The sequence below is a fragment of the Hyperolius riggenbachi genome, chromosome 6 (assembly GCF_040937935.1).
Source record: "Hyperolius riggenbachi isolate aHypRig1 chromosome 6, aHypRig1.pri, whole genome shotgun sequence".
In the NCBI taxonomy this organism is placed as follows: domain Eukaryota; kingdom Metazoa; phylum Chordata; class Amphibia; order Anura; family Hyperoliidae; genus Hyperolius; species Hyperolius riggenbachi.
This window is the reverse complement of record NC_090651.1, coordinates 346,917,983-346,938,359: the sequence shown is the minus strand read 5'-3', so window position 1 is coordinate 346,938,359 and position 20,377 is coordinate 346,917,983. Positions and strand designations below refer to the sequence as shown.

The window sequence follows — 20,377 nt, the reverse complement described above, 5'->3', positions numbered from 1 at the left end:
GTTACACTTTAAAGGGAACCTAAACTGAGAAGAATATGGATTTTTCCTTTTAAAATAATACCAGTTGCCTGACTCTCCTGCTGATCCTGTGTCTCTAATGCTGGGAATACACGGGTCGATTTTGCCGCTCGATTCCGCGCCCGATAGTTTTCCGCACTCGATTCTGCGGGGGGTTCTCTTATCTTCCATTCGTTTTTCTTATCTTTTCCCATTGTCCTCCCTGCAGAATCAAGTGCGGAAACGATCGGGCGGGAGATCGGACATGTCGGAAATGATCTATTGAGCCGTCTAAATGGCTCAGAATCGACCCATGCATTCCCAGCATAATACTTTTATTTTTTTTATTTATGTATTTATATAGCGCCGACATATTACGCAGCGCTGTACAGAGTATATATAGTCTTGTCACTAACTGTCCCTCAGAGGGGCTCACAATCTAGTCCCTACCATAGTCATATGTCTATGTGTGTATCGTGTAGTGCATGTATCATAGTCTAAGGACAATTTAGGGGGGAGCCAATTAACTTATCTGTATGTTTTTGGGATGTGGGAGGAAACCGGAGTGCCCTGAGGAAACCCACGCAGACACAGGGAGAACATACAAACTCTTTGCAGATGTTGACCTGGCTGGGATTCAAACCAGGGACTCAGCGCTGCAAGGCAAGAGCGCTAACCACTACACCACCGTGCTGCCCTACTTTTAGTCACAGCCCCTCAACAACTATGCAGATCATGTGCTCTGGCTGAAGTCAGACTGCATTAGCTGCATGCTTGTTTCAGGTGAGTGATTCAGCCACTACTGCAGCCAAAGAAATCAGCCGGACTGCCAGGCAACTGGTATTGTTTAAAAGGAAACGTCCATATCCCTCTCAGTTAGATTCCCTTTAACCACTTAAGGACTGCAGTCATAAAACCCCTTAAGGACCAGAGCCTTTTTTTCCATTCGGACCACTGCAGCTTTCACGGTTTATTGCTCAGTCATACAACCTACCACCTAAATGAATTCTACCTCCTTTTCTTGTCACTAATACAGCTTTCTTTCGGTGCTATTTGATTGCTGCTGCGAGTTTTAGTTTTTATTATATTCATCAAAAAAGACATGAATTTTGTCAAAAAAATGACTTTTTTAACTTTCTGTGCTGACAGTTTTCAAATAAAGTAAAATTTCCTATACATTTGAGCGCGAAAGTTATTCTGCTACATGTCTTTGATAAAAAAAAACCCATTCAGTGTATATTTATTGGATTGGGTAAAAGTTATAGCGTTTACAAACTATGGTGCAAAAAGTGAATTTTCCCATTTTCAAGCATCTCTGACTTTTCTGCGCACCTGTCAGGTTTCATGAGGGGCTAAAATTCCAGGATAGTACAAATACCCCCCAAATGACCCCATTTTGGAAAGAAGACATCCCAAAGTATTCAGTGAGAGGCATGGTGAGTTCATAGAAGATTTTATTTTTTGTCACAAGTTAGCGGAAAATGACACTTTGTAACAAAAAAAAAAAAAAAAAAAAGTTTCCATTTCTTCTAACTTGCGACAAAAAAAAATGAAATCTGCCACGGACTCACTATGCTCCTCTCTGAATACCTTGAAGTGTCTACTTTCCAAAATGGGGTCATTTGTGGGGTGTGTTCACTGTCCTGGCATTTTGGGGGGTGCCTAATTGTAAGCACCCCTGTAAAGCCTAAAGATGCTCATTGGACTTTGGGCCCCTTAGCGCAGTTAGGCTGCAAAAAAGTGCCACACATGTGGTATTGCCGTACTCAGGAGAAGTAGTATAATGTGTTTTGGGGTGTATTTTTACACATACCCATGCTGGGTGGGAGAAATATCTCCGTAAATGACAATTGTTTTCTTTTTTTAACACACAATTGTCAATTTATAGAGATATTTCTCCCACTCAGCATGGGTATGTGGAAAAATACACCCCAAAACACATTATACTACTTCTCCTGAGTACGGCGATACCACATGTGTGGCACTTTTTTGCACCCTAACTGCGCTAAGGGGCCCAAAGTCCAATGAGTACCTTTAGGATTTCACAGGTCATTTTGAGAAATTTCGTTTCAAGACTGCTCCTCACGGTTTAGGGCCCCTAAAATGCCAGGACAGTATAGGAATCCCACAAATTACCCCATTTTAGAAGGAAGACACCCCAAGGTATTCCATTAGGAGGATGGTGAGTTCATAGAAGATTTTTTTTTTTTGTCACAAGTTAGCGGAAATTGATTTTAATTGTTTATTTTCACAAAGTGTCATTTTCTGCTAACTTGTGACAAAAATAAAATCTTCTATGAACTCACCATACTCCTAACGGAATACCTTGGGGTGTCTTCTTTCTAAAATGGGGTCATTTGTGGGGTTCCTATACTGCCCTGGCATTTTAGGGGCCCTAAACCGTGAGGAGTAGTCTTGAAACCAAATGTCGCAAAATGACCTGTGAAATCCTAAAGGTACTCATTGGACTTTGGGCCCCTTAGCGCACTTAGGGTGCAAGAAAGTGCCACACATGTGGTACCGCCGTACTCAGGAGAAGTAGTATAATGTGTTTTGGGGTGTATTTTTACACATACAGATGCTAGGTGGGAGAAATATCTCTGTAAATGACAATTATTTGATTTTTTTTACACACAATTGTCCATTTACAGAGAGATTTCTCCCGCCCAGCATGGGTATGTATAAAAATACACCTCAAAACACATTATACTACTTCTTCTGAGTACGGCGATACCACATGTGTGACACTTTTTTGCAACCTAGGTGCGCTAAGGGGCCTAACGTCCTATTCACATGTCATTTTGAGGCATTTGGATTCTAGACTACTCCTCACGGTTTAGGGCCCCTAAAATGCCAGGGCAGTATAGGAACCCCACAAGTGACCCCATTTTAGAATGAAGACACCCCAAGGTATTCCGTTAGGGGTATGGTGAGTTCATAGAAGATTTTTTTTTTGTCACAAGTTAGCGGAAAATGACACTTTGTGAAAAAAAAAACAATACATATCAATTTCCGCTAACTTGTGACAAAAAATAAAATCTTCTATGAACTCACCATACTCCTAACGGAATACCTTGGGGTGTCTTCTTTCTAGAATGGGGTCATTTGTGGGGTTCCAATACTGCCCTGGCATTTTAGGGGCCCTAAACCGTGAGTAGTCGTCTTGAACCCAAATGTCTCAAAATGACCTGTGAAATCCTAAAGGTACTCATTGGACTTTGGGCCCCTTAGCACAGTTAGGCTGCAAAAAAGTGTCACACATGTGGTATCGCCGTACTCAGAAGAAGTAGTATAATGTGTTTTGTGGTGTATTTTTACATATAACCATGCTGGGTGGGAGAAATATCTCTGTAAATGACACATTTTTGATTTTTTTTACACACAATTGTCCATTTACAGAGAGATTTCTCCCACCCAGCATGGGTATGTGTAAAAATACACCACAAAACACATTATACTACTTCTCCTGAGTATGGCGATACTACATGTGTGACACTTTTTTGCAGCCTAGGTGCGCTAAGGGGCCCAACGTCCTATTCACAGGTCATTTTGAGGCATTTGTTTTCTAGACTACTCCCCACGGTTTAGGGCCCCTAAAATGCCAGGGCAGTATAGGAACCCCACAAGTGACCCCATTTTAGAAAGACGACACCCCAAGGTATTCCGTTAGGGGTATGGTGAGTTCATAGAAGATTTTATTTTTTGTCACAAGTTAGTGAAAAATGACACTTTGTGAAAAAAACAATAAAAATCCAATTTCCGCTAACTTGTGACAAAAAATAAAATCTTCTATGAACTCATCATACACCTAACAGAATACCTTGGGGTGTCTTCTTTCTAAAATGGGGTCACTTGTGGGGTTCCTATACTGCCCTGGCATTTTACGGGCCCAAAACTGTGAGTAGTCTGGAAACCAAATTTCTCAAAATGACTGTTCAGGGGTATAAGCATCTGCAAATTTTGATGACAGGTGGTCTATGAGAGGGCAAATTTTGTGGAAACGGTCATAAGCAGGGTGGCCTCTTAGATGACAGGATGTATTGGGCCTGATCTGATGGATAGGAGTGCTAGGGGGGTGACAGGAGGTGATTGATGGGTGTCTCAGGGGGCGGTTAGAGGGGAAAATAGATGCAATCAATGCACTGGGGAGGTGATCGGAAGGGGGTCTGAGGGGGATCTGAGGGTTTGGCCGAGTGATCAGGAGCCCACACGGGGCAAATTAGGGCCTGATCTGATGGGTAGGTGTGCTAGGGGGTGACAGGAGGTGATTTATGGGTGTCTCAAGGTGTGATTAGAGGGGGGAAATAGATGCAAGCAATGCACTAGCGAGGTGATCAGGGCTGGGGTCTGAGGGCGTTCTGAGGTGTGGGCGGGTGATTGGGTGCCCGCAAGGGGCAGATTAGGGTCTAATCTGATGGGTAACAGTGACAGGTGGTGATAGGGGGTGATTGATGGGTAATTAGTGGGTGTTTAGAGGAGGGAAGAGATGTAAACGATGGATTTGGGAGGTGATCTGATGTCGGATCTGCGGGCGATCTATTGGTGTGGGTGAGTGATCAGATTGCCCGCAAGGGGCAGGTTAGGGGCTGATTGATGGGTGGCAGTGACAGGGGGTGATTGATGGGTGGCAGTGACAGGGGGTGATTGACAGGTGATCAGTGGGTTATTACAGGGAAGAACGGATGTAAATAATGCACTGGCGAATCGATAAGGGGGGGGGGGGTTGAGGGCAATCTGAGTGTGTGGGCGGGCGATTGGGTGCCCGCAAGGGTCTAATCTGATGGGTAACAGTGACAGGTGGTGATAGGGGGTGATTGATGGGTAATTAGTGGGTGTTTAGAGGAGAGAATAGATGTAAACGATGGATTTGGGAGGTGATCTGATGTCGGATCTGCGGGCGATCTATTGGTGTGGGTGGGTGATCAGATTGCCCGCAAGGGGCAGGTTAGGGGCTGATTGATGGGTGGCAGTGACAGGGGGTGATTGATGGGTGGCAGTGACAGGGGGTGATTGACAGGTGATCAGTGGGTTATTACAGGGAAGAACGGATGTAAATAATGCACTGGCGAATCGATAAGGGGGGGGGTTGAGGGCAATCTGAGTGTGTGGGCGGGCGATTGGGTGCCCGCAAGGGTCTAATCTGATGGGTAACAGTGACAGGTGGTGATAGGGGGTGATTGATGGGTAATTAGTGGGTGTTTAGAGGAGAGAATAGATGTAAACGATGGATTTGGGAGGTGATCTGATGTCGGATCTGCGGGCGATCTATTGGTGTGGGTTGGTGATCAGATTGCCCGCAAGGGGCAGGTTAGGGGCTGATTGATGGGTGGCAGTGACAGGGGGTGATTGATGGGTGGCAGTGACAGGGGGTGATTGACAGGTGATCAGTGGGTTATTACAGGGAAGAACGGATGTAAATAATGCACTGGCGAATCGATAAGGGGGGGGGTTTGAGGGCAATCTGAGCGTGTGGGCGGGCGATTGGGTGCCCGCAAGGGTCTAATCTGATGGGTAACAGTGACAGGTGGTGATAGGGGGTGATTGATGGGTGATTGATGGGTAATTAGTGGGTGTTTAGAGGAGAGAATAGATGTAAACGATGGATTTGGGAGGTGATCTGATGTCGGATCTGCGGGCGATCTATTGGTGTGGGTGGGTGATCAGATTGCCCGCAAGGGGCAGGTTAGGGGCTGATTGATGGGTGGCAGTGACAGGGGGTGATTGACGGGTGATTGACAGGTGATTGACGGGTGATTGACAGGTGATTGACAGTTGATCAGGGGGGATAGATGCATACAGTACGCAGGGGGGGGGAGGGTCTGGGGGGGTCTGGGGAGAATCTGAGGGGTGGGGGGGTGATCAGGAGGGAGCAGGGGGCAGTTTAGGGACTAAAAAAAAAAATAGCGTTGACAGATAGTGACAGGGAGTGATTGATGGGTGATTAGGGGGGTGATTGTGTGCAAATGGTGGTCTGGGGGGTGGGCAGGGGGGGGGCTGAGGGGTACTGTGGGCGATCAGGGGGCAGGGGGGGCAGATCAGTGTGTTTGGGTGCAGACTAGGGTGGCTGCAGCCTGCCCTGGTGGTCCCTCGGACACTGGGACCACCAGGGCAGGAGGCAGCCTGTATAATACACTTTGTATACATTACAAAGTGTATTATACACTTTGTAGCGGCGATCGCGGGGTTAACAACCCGCCGGCGCTTCCGATTGGCCGGCGGGTTGACGTCGCGGGTGGGCGGAGCCTATTGCCGGTGGATGCGCGCGCATCCCAGCGCGCGATCCCCGGCCAGAGAGTGCCCCAGGACCTGACGCCAATCTGCGTTACGTGGTCCTGGGGCTGCCACTTTGCCGCCGCCAATATGAAGTAGGCGGTCGGCAAGTGGTTAAAGGGATACTGTAGGGGGGCCGGGGGAAAATGAGTTGAAGTTACTCGGGGATTCTAATGGTCCCCCGCAGACATCCTGTGCCTGCACAGCCACTCACCGATGCTCTGGCCCCGCCTCCGGTTCACTTCTGGAATTTCAGACTTTAACCACTTGCCGACCAAGGGTGATTTGCCTGATCTGTGCTGCGTGGGCTCTCCAGCCCACAGCACAGATCAGTATTATGCCAGGGAGATCAGACTTCCCCCCTTTTTTCCCCACTAGGGGGATGTCCTGCCGGGGGGGTCTGATCGCCGCCAGTCATCTGCGTTTTGTGGGGGGGCTCCTCAAAGCCCCCCTCCGCAGCCATTTCCGCCCTCTGCCTCCTTACCTCCCTCCCTCCCTCTCTCCGTAATGCGCAGGACGGAGTTCCGTCCTGCGCATTGAAGGATAGGCTTCCGCCTATCAGATGCCGGCGATCCCCTGCCAATCAGAGGCCGGGGATCGCCGATCTGCCCTACGGCACTGCTGCGCAGCAGCGCTGTAAGATGTAAACAGCGGGAATTTCTTCCCTGCGTGTTTACATTTTGCCGGAGAGACGACCAGTTTACGCCAATCGGCGTTAGCTGGTCGTCAAGAGGTTGAAGGCTGAAAACCACTGCGCCTGCGTTGCCGTGTCCTCGCTTCCCCTGATGTCACCAGGAGTGCATGGCGCAGGCACAGACCATACTGGGCTTCTGCAGTATGCTCCTGGTGCCATCAGCGGGAGTGAGGACACGGCAATGCAGGCGCAGTGGTTTTCAGACTTTAAAGTCTGAAATTCCGGAAGTGAACCTGAGGCGGGGCTGGAGCATTGGGGAGTGGCTGCGCAGGCACAGGATGTCTGTGGGGGACCATTACAAGCCCCAGGTAACTTCAACTCATTTTCCCCTGACCCCCCTACAGTGTCCCTTTAAAGGGAAGGTTCAAGCAAAAAAAAAAAGGAGATTCACTTACCTGGGGCTTCTACCAGCCCCATGTAGCCATCCTGTGCCCTTGTAGTCACTCACTGCTGCTCCAGTCCCCCGCTGGCAGCTTTCTGACCTCGGAGGTCAGGGCCACATTGCATACATTTTTACACATTCCAGCTAGTGCAGGAACAAAAATTTACGCGTTTCACCACTAACGCGTAAAAATGTAGGTGTTAATGTTCCTGCACTAGCGGGAATGTGTAAAAATGTACGCAATTTGGCCCTGACCTCCGAGGTCAGAAAGCTGCCAGCGGGGGACTGGAGCAGCAGTGAGTGACTACGAGGGCACAGAATGGCTGCATGGGGCTGGTAGAAACCCCAGGTAAGTGAATCTCATTTTTTTTTTTTTGCTTGGACCTTCCCTTTAAGTTGTGTTCAGTGAAGTTCCTCTTTAAATGCATAATAATATGAGTAATACAGTACTTAGTGATCACCTGAATCAGAGAACAAGGCAACTGTCCCCAGGTGTTATGAGCAGACAATTAACCTTTCTATGGTGAGGTTTGAAAGACCTTTGTTTTATTGTGTGAATGAGTCAACAGTTTATTCAAGATAAAGTAATCATGTGATGTCAGGAGAGCGGGGCTCACATTTTCTATCAGCGCTCACAAGAATTCAGCTCTGCTACAATCTGTAGAGACAACTAGAAACAGCCCAGAGTCGCATCATCCACAAGGAAAACCTAGGCAGTTGCCTAGGGCCTGGAGAGAGTCTAGGGCAGGGCAGTTTCTAGGCTAAATAACACCCAGGACGAGGGTGTGAAAATCGCACCCCCCATCCCCATGGAGCTCGTGGTATAGATTAGCCAGATCTAGTTGCCCCCTATAATTGTTAGCCAGCTATAGGTATCCCCCAGTATAGGTAGCCAGGCATAGTTGCCCCCAGTATAGATTAGATAGGTAGGTTCACCCAGCATAGGTTAGCTAGGTAGGTGCCCCAAGTTTAGGTTATATAGGTAGGTAGGTGCCCAGAGTATAGGTTAGATAGGTAGGTGCCCCCAGTATAGAGTAGCCCGTATAGTTGCCACCAGGATAGGCTAGACAGGTAGGTGCCTCCATTATAGGGTAGCCCTTACAGTTGTCACCAGTATAGGATAGATAGGTAGGTGCCCTCAGTACAGGTAAGATAGGTAGGTGCCTCCAGTATAAATTAGATAGGTAGGTTCCCCCAGTATAGGTTAGATAAGTAGGTGCCCTCAGTAAAGGTTAGATAGGTAGGTGCCCCGAGTATATGTTAAATAGGTAGGTGCCTCCAGTATAAATTAGATAGGTAGGTTCACCCAGTATAGGTTAGCTAGGTAGGTGCCCCATGTATAGGTTAGATAGGTAGGTGACCCGAGTCCACAAGGTCCCTAGACCATCCCCGTTTTTGTGGGCGTGCAAATAGTGCAATCGCCCAGGGCGCCGGATTGAGTGGCAGGAGGGAGGGCACAGCAGCAGGGGGAGCGGGCATAGTGTATTTACAACTCACCTTCTGCCACTGATCCCCTGCAGCCTCTATCTCCTACTTGTCCCGGCTCCTGTCACATTGGTAACAGTGCCCCCTGTTATAACATGCGGTCACATCATCACAGGGAGGCGCTGTTACCAATGCAATTGACGTCTGGGAGAGGAAGGAGTTAGAAGCTGCTAAATACACTATGTCCGTTCCCCCGCCGCTGCGCTCCCCTCCTGCCACTCAATCCGGCGCCCCGGGCGATTGCACTATTTGCACACCCATAGAAACGGGGCTGGTCTCTAGGGATCTGGTGGATGTTAGCCCCCACTAGAGTTTACTAAAAAAAAGAGAGATCAGCAGTGGGCAAAAACAGTACTGCTATCTTGCTTAGGGCCTCATTGCTTCTTAATCCATTTCTAAAACAGCAACCAACAGCCAGTCACTTTTTTAACCTCCTGAGCGTTCTGGACGAGCTGAGCTTGTCCAGAGATGCCGGAGGGTGCCGCTCAGGCCCTGCTGGGCCGATTTCAATGAAATAAAAATGAGCACACGCAGCCGGCACTTTGCCAGCCGCATGTGCTACCTGATCGCCGCCCGGCGATCCGCCGCGTGCAGCGGCGAAAGAGGGTCCCCCCAGCCGCCCGAGCCCAGCGCAGCCGGACCAAACAGTTCCGGCCAGCGCTAAGGGCTGGATCGGAGGCGGCTGACATCAGGACGTCGGCTGACGTCCATGACGTCACTCCGCTCGTCGCCATGGCGATCGCGGCCCTTATTGTTACTTCTGATTGCCGGAGGCGATCAGAAGTGCGGATTAGGAGCGCCCTCTAGTGGGCTTTCATGCAGCCAACTTTCAGTTGGCTGCATGAAATAGTTTTTTTTTAATTAAAAAAACAAACGTCCGATCGCCAGCCTGGCGATCTTAATAGAACGCCAGGCAGGTTAAAGGAGAAAATATGGAGCTCTGTACTCTTCTACTACTAGTTACCATATAAAAAAAGAACTGAATAGTTCAGACAGCTTAGAGAACTTGCTGCAATATCCTTGACTCAACAAAGACGGGAAACACATTCGTTGATTGCAGTAAATAATTTCCTGTTTCATCAGAAAATAATGCAAATTTCCTGTCCGTAGGACCACTGCTGTTTTCGTTATCACAATAGAGGAATTATGCTACTGGTACAGTTGATCTCCCTCTGCTAGATAATAGAGAAGAAATAGATAACTAGATAAGATAAACAGAAACTAGATAAGAAATAGGTACTGTAGATCTCCCAAAAGTTATTTTGCTCATTCAAAATTTGGCCCATTTTTTCAAACTCGTGTCAAAAGTGCATTTTGGCGCACACTGCTGGGCATATTGGCGCACACTGATAGGCAGAAATAGCCGATCCCTGTTAGCCCGCGCTGCTGCGCAGGCGCAACTCTACTGCGCCTGCGCAGTAGAGCGGACCTGACAGAGATCGGCTATTTTCACCTATCTCCGTGCGGAGAGCCGCAACAGCGCCCCCGCTGGAGCCAGGGAAGGTAAATCAGCGCTTATCGGTGCTTGTCAGGCTTGTCGAGGGAGGATTCCGGGACACTTCAGGGGAGCCAGTGCTGGATTGCCTGCAGCTACAGGGGAGGGGGAAGCCTCATTGGGACCATAAGGCTTCCACCTCCCGAGGTGACTACCCCCAGGGGAACTTTTTTTTGTTACCAGGTCTCTTTAAGTAAAGTCATGGTATTTCCTACTTTAGGAAAGCAGAAGTGTACATGTACTGATTTGATAGCTGTATGTACATACAGGAAAAGATAAGGGCTTGTATAACTTCATCATGGGAAGTGTTTAATTATGGGAAGTGTTAATAAAGAGGAGATTTACAATAGGTATATCATAGTTAAGAGAAGTCACTCATTTCTAGCAATGCTGTTACGACATTTGTCTCTTATTTTGGAGACTTTTTTTCGTAACCTCTTTCAGTCACCTCCAGTTCTCCTTTTTCTTTTGGAAGCACTGTAACTTCCTGAAAATGACACAGATATCTACTAGACAGAAGAGCTTAATCGGTACAGTGAGAGCTTCTAAGAGAGTGGAATGAAACATCATGAACAGTAAGGCCCCCACAGCAGAAGACTTGGACACCAGTGGCGGAAGCTGAAAAGGATTATCTTTCTGGGAATACCAGGTAATGCCAGTATGAGATGATCCTGATGATTGTTCAAGTCGGGGGCACACATAGCAGAAACGCTTGCTGAGCGGGAAACGCTGCGTTTTATGCAGCAATGTTAGTCTAAGGCCTGTAACACATCTACAAAGCGGGCAGGAGCCGTTCTCCTGCACGCGTTTTACTAGCCTGCGGCTGTCGTCGGTAACCTGCGGTGCGACGCTGAGTAGCGGCGGTAGTATCAATTAACCCCACGGGGAAACGCCGATTCCGACGATATAATGCGCCGGGATGCACCGTACCACAACGCATCGAAACGCAGCGGCGGGTGTGACTATGGACTTTCCTTTTACCTTGGTTAATGCAAAGTATAGACTTTGCGTTAAAACGCTGAAAAAGGGCTCTGGTGTGAAAGAGCCCTATGGGATGCAGAAGGACCAGCGTTGCACCTGTGATTTACAGTAAGCGTTCTGCAGAGGCTTGCAGTTTTGCATAATATGCAGGCTGGCTGTCAAAACGCACATAATGAAAGTCTATGGAAACGCATATGCGCTGCGTTTTTCAAGATCTCTGATATGTTTCCGCTTCCTGTTGTCTTCCTAATGATCTGCATATATTTCAATGTAAAAAACACATGAAAAATACATAGAAAAAGCATATGTGTTTTCTATTAACAAACCGCAAACGCATGCAAAATGCTTGAAAAACGCATCTGCGCTAAAAAAACGCAATTTTCCTGTGAACCTAGCCTCCACGCTTAGAAATGACTGACTGACTGACCAGCACAACCTGTTTATTCCTGTGTTGCCTAAGCATATATCCACCTGTTGTCTCCCTTGTGTAGTGCCACTTCTGTCTGTCAGGCCTGCTTTCAGATGATAATTCGGCTACTTTCACACTTGTGCTGTGCAAATCATATGTCTTTTAGGCTGCTTTCACACTTGGTGCAATGCGATCTGTGCATGGTAAATATGCAACGTATCGCAGGGAGTGTGTAATGTCCAAACAGTTTTAATGGCTACTGCAGTGAGTTGTGTTATTGGAAGGCCACGCAATGCTATGCTACGCAGTAAGGCCCCATTCACACTTAGAAACGCAAAACGCCGGAGATTTTTTCCGGCGTTTTGCAGGAGTGATTTTTACGTGATTTCACGCGGAAAAATGACTGCACAGTGTGGCTATTTTGCTGCGATCGCGTTTAGCACTTCTATAGCACTGAAACGAGATTGCAGGGAAATCGCCTGAAAATGGTGCAGGCGACGCGTTTGCGTTACGCGTTTTTGGGCGATTTGCGGCGATTAGCACAAGAACGGGCCAAAACGCTTTCATTACGCTAATGCTTTTAAAAAGCGCTAGCGTTTGAGCGCTTTGCCGAAATCGCGGCTAAACACTCTAGTGTGAATGGGGCCTAAGTGTAAAAAAAGGCCTACATGTGTGTATTTTGCCAAAACACTCATATCTGCGTTCACAGAGGATGCACAGTGCACTCACCTATCTATCTATCTATCTATCTATCTATCTATCTATCTATCTATCTATCTATCTATCTATCTATCTATCTATCTATCTATCTAGCTAGCTAGCTAGCTAGCTAGCTAGCTAGCTAGCTAGCTAGCTAGCTAGCTAGCTATCCTCTACTGAAAAATGTGTTTAAAAGCAGTGATGAGCATTTTTTCTGCAAAAATATAGATTTTTTGCTTTTTTGCAGCAGCAGCAAAAATTTACATTTTTCCAGTTTTTGCAAAAATGTGAAAATACAAGCTAATTTACCGCGACAATGTTCTCAAATTGAAAATAGGATTTTCAATGCGAAAATGACTTTGGCTGAAATTCACAAGCAATACTGTTTAACAGACTCTGAACTTTGATCCCATCGTTTAATGAAATGGAAGGGAGCGCTGACATTTTGGGATGGTCAGAAATGCTGCTTTCCGATTCTCCAGAAATTCTGATTTCCGCCAATGCGATTACCGATTTCGCAGATTTCCATTTTCCGATTCCCAAGGAGTCTGTTTTTTGGTCATTTTTTGCATTCTCTGATTGGCCAAATGCTTCTGAGTTCTGTGATTGGGCTAAAATTACCGAGTTGTGGTAATGCAGTATTTCAACAGATTAATTTCCATGGAATCCAAATGTGCTTCCCGTCATAAAAAAAGGGCACTGAACATGGAAGCTGGGCACAAGAATATTGTCTCGGGGCAGATATTACCTTGACCAGTGTCTGGTGCGTATCCCCCTGCTTGGTGTGTGGTACTGGGGGAGGCGGTCGGGGACGGTTTTACCATAAGGCACTATAGGCATGCGCCAACAGGCGCCTGATGATGGAAGGGCGGCTCACTCCTTTCCCCTAGCGCCTCCCTCCTTCCCTAGCAGAGTCCTGATCAGAGTGTAAATGAGAGTTTAGTCACCTGGCTCTCGACATTCCACTGACAAGATCTCCCTTCAGTCGGGGCACCACTAGCTGGCTACCTAATGCTAAGGACACCTGTAGCTACCTGTGACTGATAAGGGAGAAGTCAAAGCTGGGTCAGCAGCACACTTGCGGTGCTGTTCAACAGGGGTTTCTGGGTTTCTGGAGGGGGAAGTCTAGGGTTACAGGACATCTGTGCCTATAGGCTCCTGAGATGTAAATCCTGGCCTGGAGGCGGTATCATGGCTAGTGCTGGGGAGGGTGAGGTCACATATAGCAACAGTGGCTTGTTGCTACATGTATTCTGCTTGAAATAAATGGAAATTATCTTTCGAAAAAATTCATGATTGGTTGAGCCCTAGCTCTTTTGCATTTGTTATCTCTTAGGTTACCCATATTTGGGAGTATCCAATCATGCACACACGGGGGGAGGGGGGATGCTCTGGGCACTCCCCTATTTAAAATTTTCAATATAGGGGCATCTTTGGCCACGCAAAGTGAATTCGGTCCCCAGATGCGAGAAGCACTGCCCACCACATGTGATAAGCTCCGCCCATCCCTTGGGGCTAGAAGGGGTCCCGCTAGGGGAGGGAAAGGCCATGTGCAGGGGAGGGAAAGGTCAGTGTGGGTGCTGGGGGCAGTCACTGTGGTTGATGGGGGAGGGAGAGGTCAGTGTAGGTGTTTGGGGAGGCAGGATCATGGCTAGTGCTGAGTAAGGGAGAGATCACTGTGGGTGCTAGGTGAAAGGAGAGGTCACTGTGGGTGCCAGTTGGAAGAAGAAATCACTGTGGGTGCTGGTGGGGGAGAGGTCACTGTGGGTGCTAAATGCAAGGAGAGGACACTGTGGGTGGGTGGTAGATGTAGGATGAGGTCACCGTGGGTGCTGAGGAGGGAGAGGTTTCAGTGGGTGCAGCTGTCAAGGAGACCATCTTACTTGCTCCCACACAACTGATGGCATACTAGGATTCCTGTTTGGAGAAACTTTACTCCAAAAGTGTCCCAGGCAGGGGTGGAGCTACCCCTTATGTCCCCAGCAGCACCCACATGGACCTACCACCCCCAGCAGCACCTACAGTGACCTCTCCTATCGCCAGTATCCACATTGACATCTCCCAACAACCAGTATCCACAGTAACTTCTCCTTCCCTCAGCACCCACAGTGACCTCACCTTCTCCCAGTACCCACACTTACCTCCCCCCCAGCACCCACAGTGACCTCTCCCTCCCCCAGCACCCACAGTGACCACCCCTTCCCCAGCACGCACACCTACCTCTACCTCCTGTAGCACCCACAGTGACCTCCCCTTCCCTCAGCACCCACACCTACCTCTACCTCCCGCAGCACCCACAGTCTCTTCCCCTCCCCCCAGCACTCACACTGAATTCTACCTCTTCAGCACCTAAAGTGACCTATTCCTCTCCTAGCAGCACTTCTCCCAATTCCAGAAGCACCCACAGTGACCTTCCACCCCCACAGCGATTCCTCCACCAATATCCAGCACCCATATTACACTCAGCCAGTAGCCCCCACTTTAGCAAGAACACCCATGTTACGCACACATATGGCAGACTTGCCAAGTGTCACATTTTCGCAGAGACACTAACGATTTGCAGCCTCTCTCACGGCATCACGGGGCACTGGTCAAATGTCCCGACCTCTTCACAGAGTTTGCAGTTAACTGTTTTACTGCCCAGAGTCTTTGCAGAGAACACTAAAATACATGCATCACATCACACTCTGCAGCTTTGCCTCACGCTGAACTTCATCAGCAGCACAACAACATGAAACTACAGGCTCAGCAAGGAATATCTTTGAAGTTGAGAGTGAGTGAGACAGGGATCTCTACCCTGGCTATCTGGTTACAGCAGGGATGGATCTAGGGGGGGGGGGGGGGGGGCAAGCGGGTCTCTTGCCCCAGGCGCAGTTTGTTGAATTCTTAAAAAGGCGGCAAAATGAATGGCAGTTTAGGCGCCAAAACCTGATCTTTAGGCGCCAAAACCTGACCTTTAGGTGTCAAAATCTGCCCCAGGCGCAACTTGGTCTAGATCCGTCCCTGGGTTACAGAGCATCTGAATAGTGAGGTGGATATCTTATCTTTCAATATGCTTGTGAAATGCTAGAAATCGTGTACTTATCAATCATATAGGTTGCATTCCTCGGTGCTATTGCTTTTATTAATAACCCATATCATGGCACAAGATCCTTAATTAGGGATAGCTGTATGATTTTATGCATTTACAGTCCTGGGATTAGAGTTATGCACTTGTAGACAGTGTTACCATTTCTGATATGCGAAGTTTTTTGCCAGAAATAAAGAATTTAATATTTAATATATTATTAACTCTTCATGTAGAGCTGTTTACTCTAATTTATATCCTTTAACACATATGTGTGCTGTGATTATCCTTTAAATAACTTGCCTATCAGCGCTCCATGCGCCAATCTCTGCATAGGATGGATATGGAATCTGTATAGGGGAGGGGCTTGGCTTAGAAAATAGGGTGTGGTTAAAGGAGTGGCAGGGGCGTGTCTTACTGTCCCTTTTTCCTGGCTCCAAAAGTTGGGAGGTATGCATATGGCACTCAGTACCCACAAGTCACTGCACTACAAGATACTGCTATAAAGGAAAGCGGGTGGAGGGAGAGACAAAAATTACTTAGTACTGCTCTCTGGAGTCGAGGTGTTACATACACAATTTAGCACAATTGATTGATTGACTGGTGCCCTTTTTTTTTCAAATTTGAGCCCCACCCTCTTGAGGGTCCTTTGCACAGCCCTGTTAGCCTCTTTATTTGGTATATAGAAGTTACAATACTAGAAGTGGCTCTCAGCTTTGTTCTGTCTTTGAGATACTCCAGTCCTTAATACCAGTGATCTTTATGCAAGGCTACCCATTCTCAAAATGTTAGCAAGCAGTACTAGGGGAATTTTCATTACCTTGCTAACATATTTGTATTACATTCCAGGAAATGCGATCCGGCTATCACTCAGCATGCTGTTACAAGGAAGTGGTCACTACTTGCACTACTGCTATATCTTCATTATCACTGTGTCTTATCTGTGGAGGAGTAAGTATGATTTATACCAGTGTATCATTTTATACATGGAAACAAGGCCGGTTCTAGATTTTTTTGCTGCCTGAGGCAAACTTGTGATGATGCCCACCCCCGATTTGGAATGATCGCCCAGCACCCGACAATTTACTCTGCTTCATTTAATGTTCTCAGTCAGTAAGGGTGCATATGCAACAACCTGAGACATGACATGCTGCAGCTCAACACAATAACACACTGGCTGGCTGGCTGTGAGTCTGTGACAAACAAACTGCCCAATCCTCAGCCAATCGGCCGTCCTCCATTCCTCATCAGTCAGGACAGCAGTGCCAGCTCCTCCCTTCTGCTGCGCAAGTCAAATGAGACATTGCTGCTCTCCTGCCTCCCCCCTCCTCTTTCACAGCCAGACTCCTCACACAGCACAACAAGCTGCTTTTCCCCAATGATGACCTCTTCACCTCGCACTCCTCTCGCTTCTCCTCCTACTCTGACTGCATGCTGTTAGTGTAAACACAGTACAAGCATGCTGCCCCTGTAAACTCTGCACCTGATGCAAGTGTTTCACCTTGCTTTATGAGAGAACCGGCCTTGCATATAAAGTTGCTTTATATACCAGTACCTACTGCCAAAGTGAAAAATTAGCATCATCGGGTCCCCCTTATGCTGTAATTTTAGCCTCTGGATATTTTAAAGGATGCCCAGAGGGGCGGGGGGGGGGGTCTACGGCACAGGTGGCGCTTGTTTGCGGTGGTGGAGCTGTGACACACATGGAGAGGTGAAGGGCGATTGTTTTTCATATAGATATGTGCTATTATACAGTGGCGTAGCTAAGGAGCTGTGGGCCCTGATGCAAGTTTTACATTGGGGCCCCCAAACACTCTTTACATAACAATTGATACGGCGCACCAAAACCTGCTAAGGACAACCACAGTGTCAGAGGTGCAAGAAGGGGATGGAGAACAGTTTGTTAATTATTACCATTATTCAAAGTATCTATAGACGTCATTATTATTAGCACAGGACCAATAGAGAGCTAATACTGAAGTTGAGGGAGGGCCCTTCGGGGCCCCTCTGGCCCAAGGGCCCCGATGCAGTCGCTACCTCTGCAACCCCTGTTGCTACGCCCCTGCTATTATACCCTCTCTCTCCCTGTATATGACATGCTGGTTATGAGATTAAGGAGGTCTGTCTGACTACGAGGCTCCTTCCCTTCCCCTCATTTGGAGACATTGGATTGGATCCCTGGAGGCTGTGTTAAAGGGTCTCTAGCTTATCCAACTCCCTCACAAGTAGGGATGGTCAAAAATGCATATTTCCGATTCCACGGATATTTAGATTTCCACAATGTTAATTTCTGTTTTCCAAGGAGTCTTTTTTTGTTGTTGTAATTTTTAGCCTTCTCTGATTGACCAAATACTTCTGAGTTGACGCTGCATTCACTGATTGGTCTGTTTCTTCTGAGTTTGTTCCTGAGATTGGGCTAAAATTGCGGTAATGCGGTATTTCCATAGAAATCCAATTTCCGATCAGAAGTACGGGAATTTAATTTCCTCAGAATCCGGATAAGCAGCATCCCTACTCACAAGTAGTTGGGAAAGGTTATTTGTGTTATCATGATAACTAAAGTGTTTTTTCTCCTTGCATTTTTCTCTCAAGCTATTATATGTACTGTAATTATGCATCCCCATAGTCTAAGAAAAAAGGACGGATTTTACACTTTTTTTTAGAAGATGTTCAAGGATAGAACCTCTTGGAGTGTCAGGTAAACATTACCACAGAATTGGGGTTGCATTTGAGAAGGCCCGAGCTCCATAACATTTTAGGTGGGTCCTGAAAATTATCAACTTAGACTTGTCTGCAAAGTGGAGGGTAAGGATAAGGGTAGCTCTACTAGTTCCTACAGGAATCTAGGTCTTAGATGATTCTAGACATTGCAAACCAGCTTATAGCGGACTGGCCTATCTCCTTGGGAACCAACGAGGAGACTGCAGAATGAATTGGGGAGAAGTGTGAGCAGCTGGGAACAAGACACCTGTTACAATGCTCTTTGAATCTCATCCTGGGACTCTGTGTCTCTGCATTGGTATAGACTGCTGCCGACCCACATCAGTGTTGTTTGTGGACTTACTGACTCTGAACTGGCTTCATTAGCAGAAATAAACCTCAGCATCTGTTGTGCCTTGGGAAGGGTCCCTTCCCAGCCTATATAAGCAATTCTTGCCAAGTCATTCATCTAAGATCTATCCTAATTATCCTGTCCCTCCCTCAATCCTGTGACAAACTAGAACCGAGGCAGTGAGGCACTATACCAGGGGATAATCAAATCATAAACGTGGTCTGTATAGACCAGCCCTATACGTACATATATACAAGTGAATAAATTGTTTGTATTAAAAACAATGTCTAATCTGTGAAAAACCTCTGCGGGATCTTCATGAATACAGATTGGACCCACCAGTGCCAGTGGAGGTCTTTGCTTATCCCCCAAGAACCCACCAGATTCAGGGGTGTAGTGTAGCTATTCCATGGCCGGGTCCATAAGGACTCCACTTAGAGAAAGGGCAGGTGGAAAACTGTGCTGTTATATAAGCTGCATGTGTGCAGCAAGTAGCAGATAACAGCAATCAATGAACAAACCTGCCTATACTGTAATATAGAGAGAGAGACATACAGGTGTGTTCAAAATTATTCATGAAATTTAGTGTTTTGGCCAGTTTGACATTGATTTTGATCATTTCAGTCATCTTGTTCACTATTAAATCAAAGAGGCACTTGTAAGTCAGACAAATATAACATAACATTTATAATGAAATAACCACAAATGTCTTTTCTGTGCTCACATCATTATCAGTTTTATTCAACCCCCAAGAGACATTCATTCTTAGCACTTAGTACAACATCCTTTTCCAATTATAACAGCTTTTAAATGTGAAGCATAGCTTGACACAAGTGTCTTGCAGCGATCTACGGGTATCTTAGCCCATTCTTCATGGGCAAAAGCCTCCAGTTCAGTCTCATTCTTAGGCTTGCGCTACAACTGCTTTCTTGAAGTCCCACCAGAGGTTCTCAATCGGATTTAAGTCTGGTGACTGCGATGGCCACTCCAAAATGTTCCAGCCTTTAATCTGCAACCATGCTCTAGAGGACTTGGAGATATTCTTGGGATCATTGTCCTTTTGAAAGGTTCAACGTCTCCCAAGCCTCAGGTTTGTGACGGACTGCATCACATTTTCATCCAATATCTCCTGGTACTAAAGAGAATTCATGGTACCTTGCACATGCTGAAGCTTCCCTGTACCTGCAGAAGCAAAACAGACCCAAAGCATGATTGACCCCCCGCCATGCTTCATAGTACGCAAGGTGTTCTTTTCTTCATAGGCCTTGTTCTTGCTCCTCCAAACATAGCGTTGATCCATGGGCCCAAACAGTTCTAATTTTGTTTCATCAGTCCACAGAACACTACCACAAAAGTTTTGGAATAGCGTTCTGTGTTCTGTGGACTGATGAAACAAAATACTGGAAGAGGTGGCGATGTGCACACCCAAGGGGGTGTGTCAGGGGGTGAGGTAAATGCTTGCATGCAAGTTCTGGGGCTGGAGTGAGAAGGAGCGGAGATGGTCACTCTCACTCATTTGCTATTTGCGCTGATTGCCCCATCGAGTTCCTGTGAATACAATGTATAACAGTGAATACACACTTGGTTGCCATACCAATAATATACATATATAACACCGCCTTTCTATTGAAGCGTCTCGGCGGTTGGTTACTATGCCAACACTGATCAACAGGATGTGACGACAGTCCACGTGACTGGACCTGACGTACCGCCCTCTAGTCAGGAACTGCCGGTTCTTACTATGCGACGAACAGGGCGCACTCGCATCCTCTAGGAGTGAGAGTGACCATCTCAGCCCCTTCTCACTTGCATGCAAGCATTTACCTCCACCCCCTGACACACCCCC

The 20,377-nt window shown here is 47.2% G+C and overlaps 1 protein-coding gene across 2 annotated transcripts in view; it reads left to right on the top strand.

Annotated features, from left to right (window-relative positions):
- Positions 1-20,377, top strand: part of LOC137522971 (sialic acid-binding Ig-like lectin 16) — an 89,896-nt gene that overhangs the window by 964 nt on the left and 68,555 nt on the right. For both annotated transcript variants that reach the window (XM_068243143.1, XM_068243144.1), the window contains exons 2-3: positions 10,799-10,972; positions 16,329-16,430. In XM_068243143.1, the coding sequence (XP_068099244.1) occupies positions 16,355-16,430 (76 nt within the window). In that variant the 5' untranslated portion in view covers positions 10,799-10,972; positions 16,329-16,354. The remainder of the gene's footprint in view (positions 1-10,798; positions 10,973-16,328; positions 16,431-20,377) is intronic.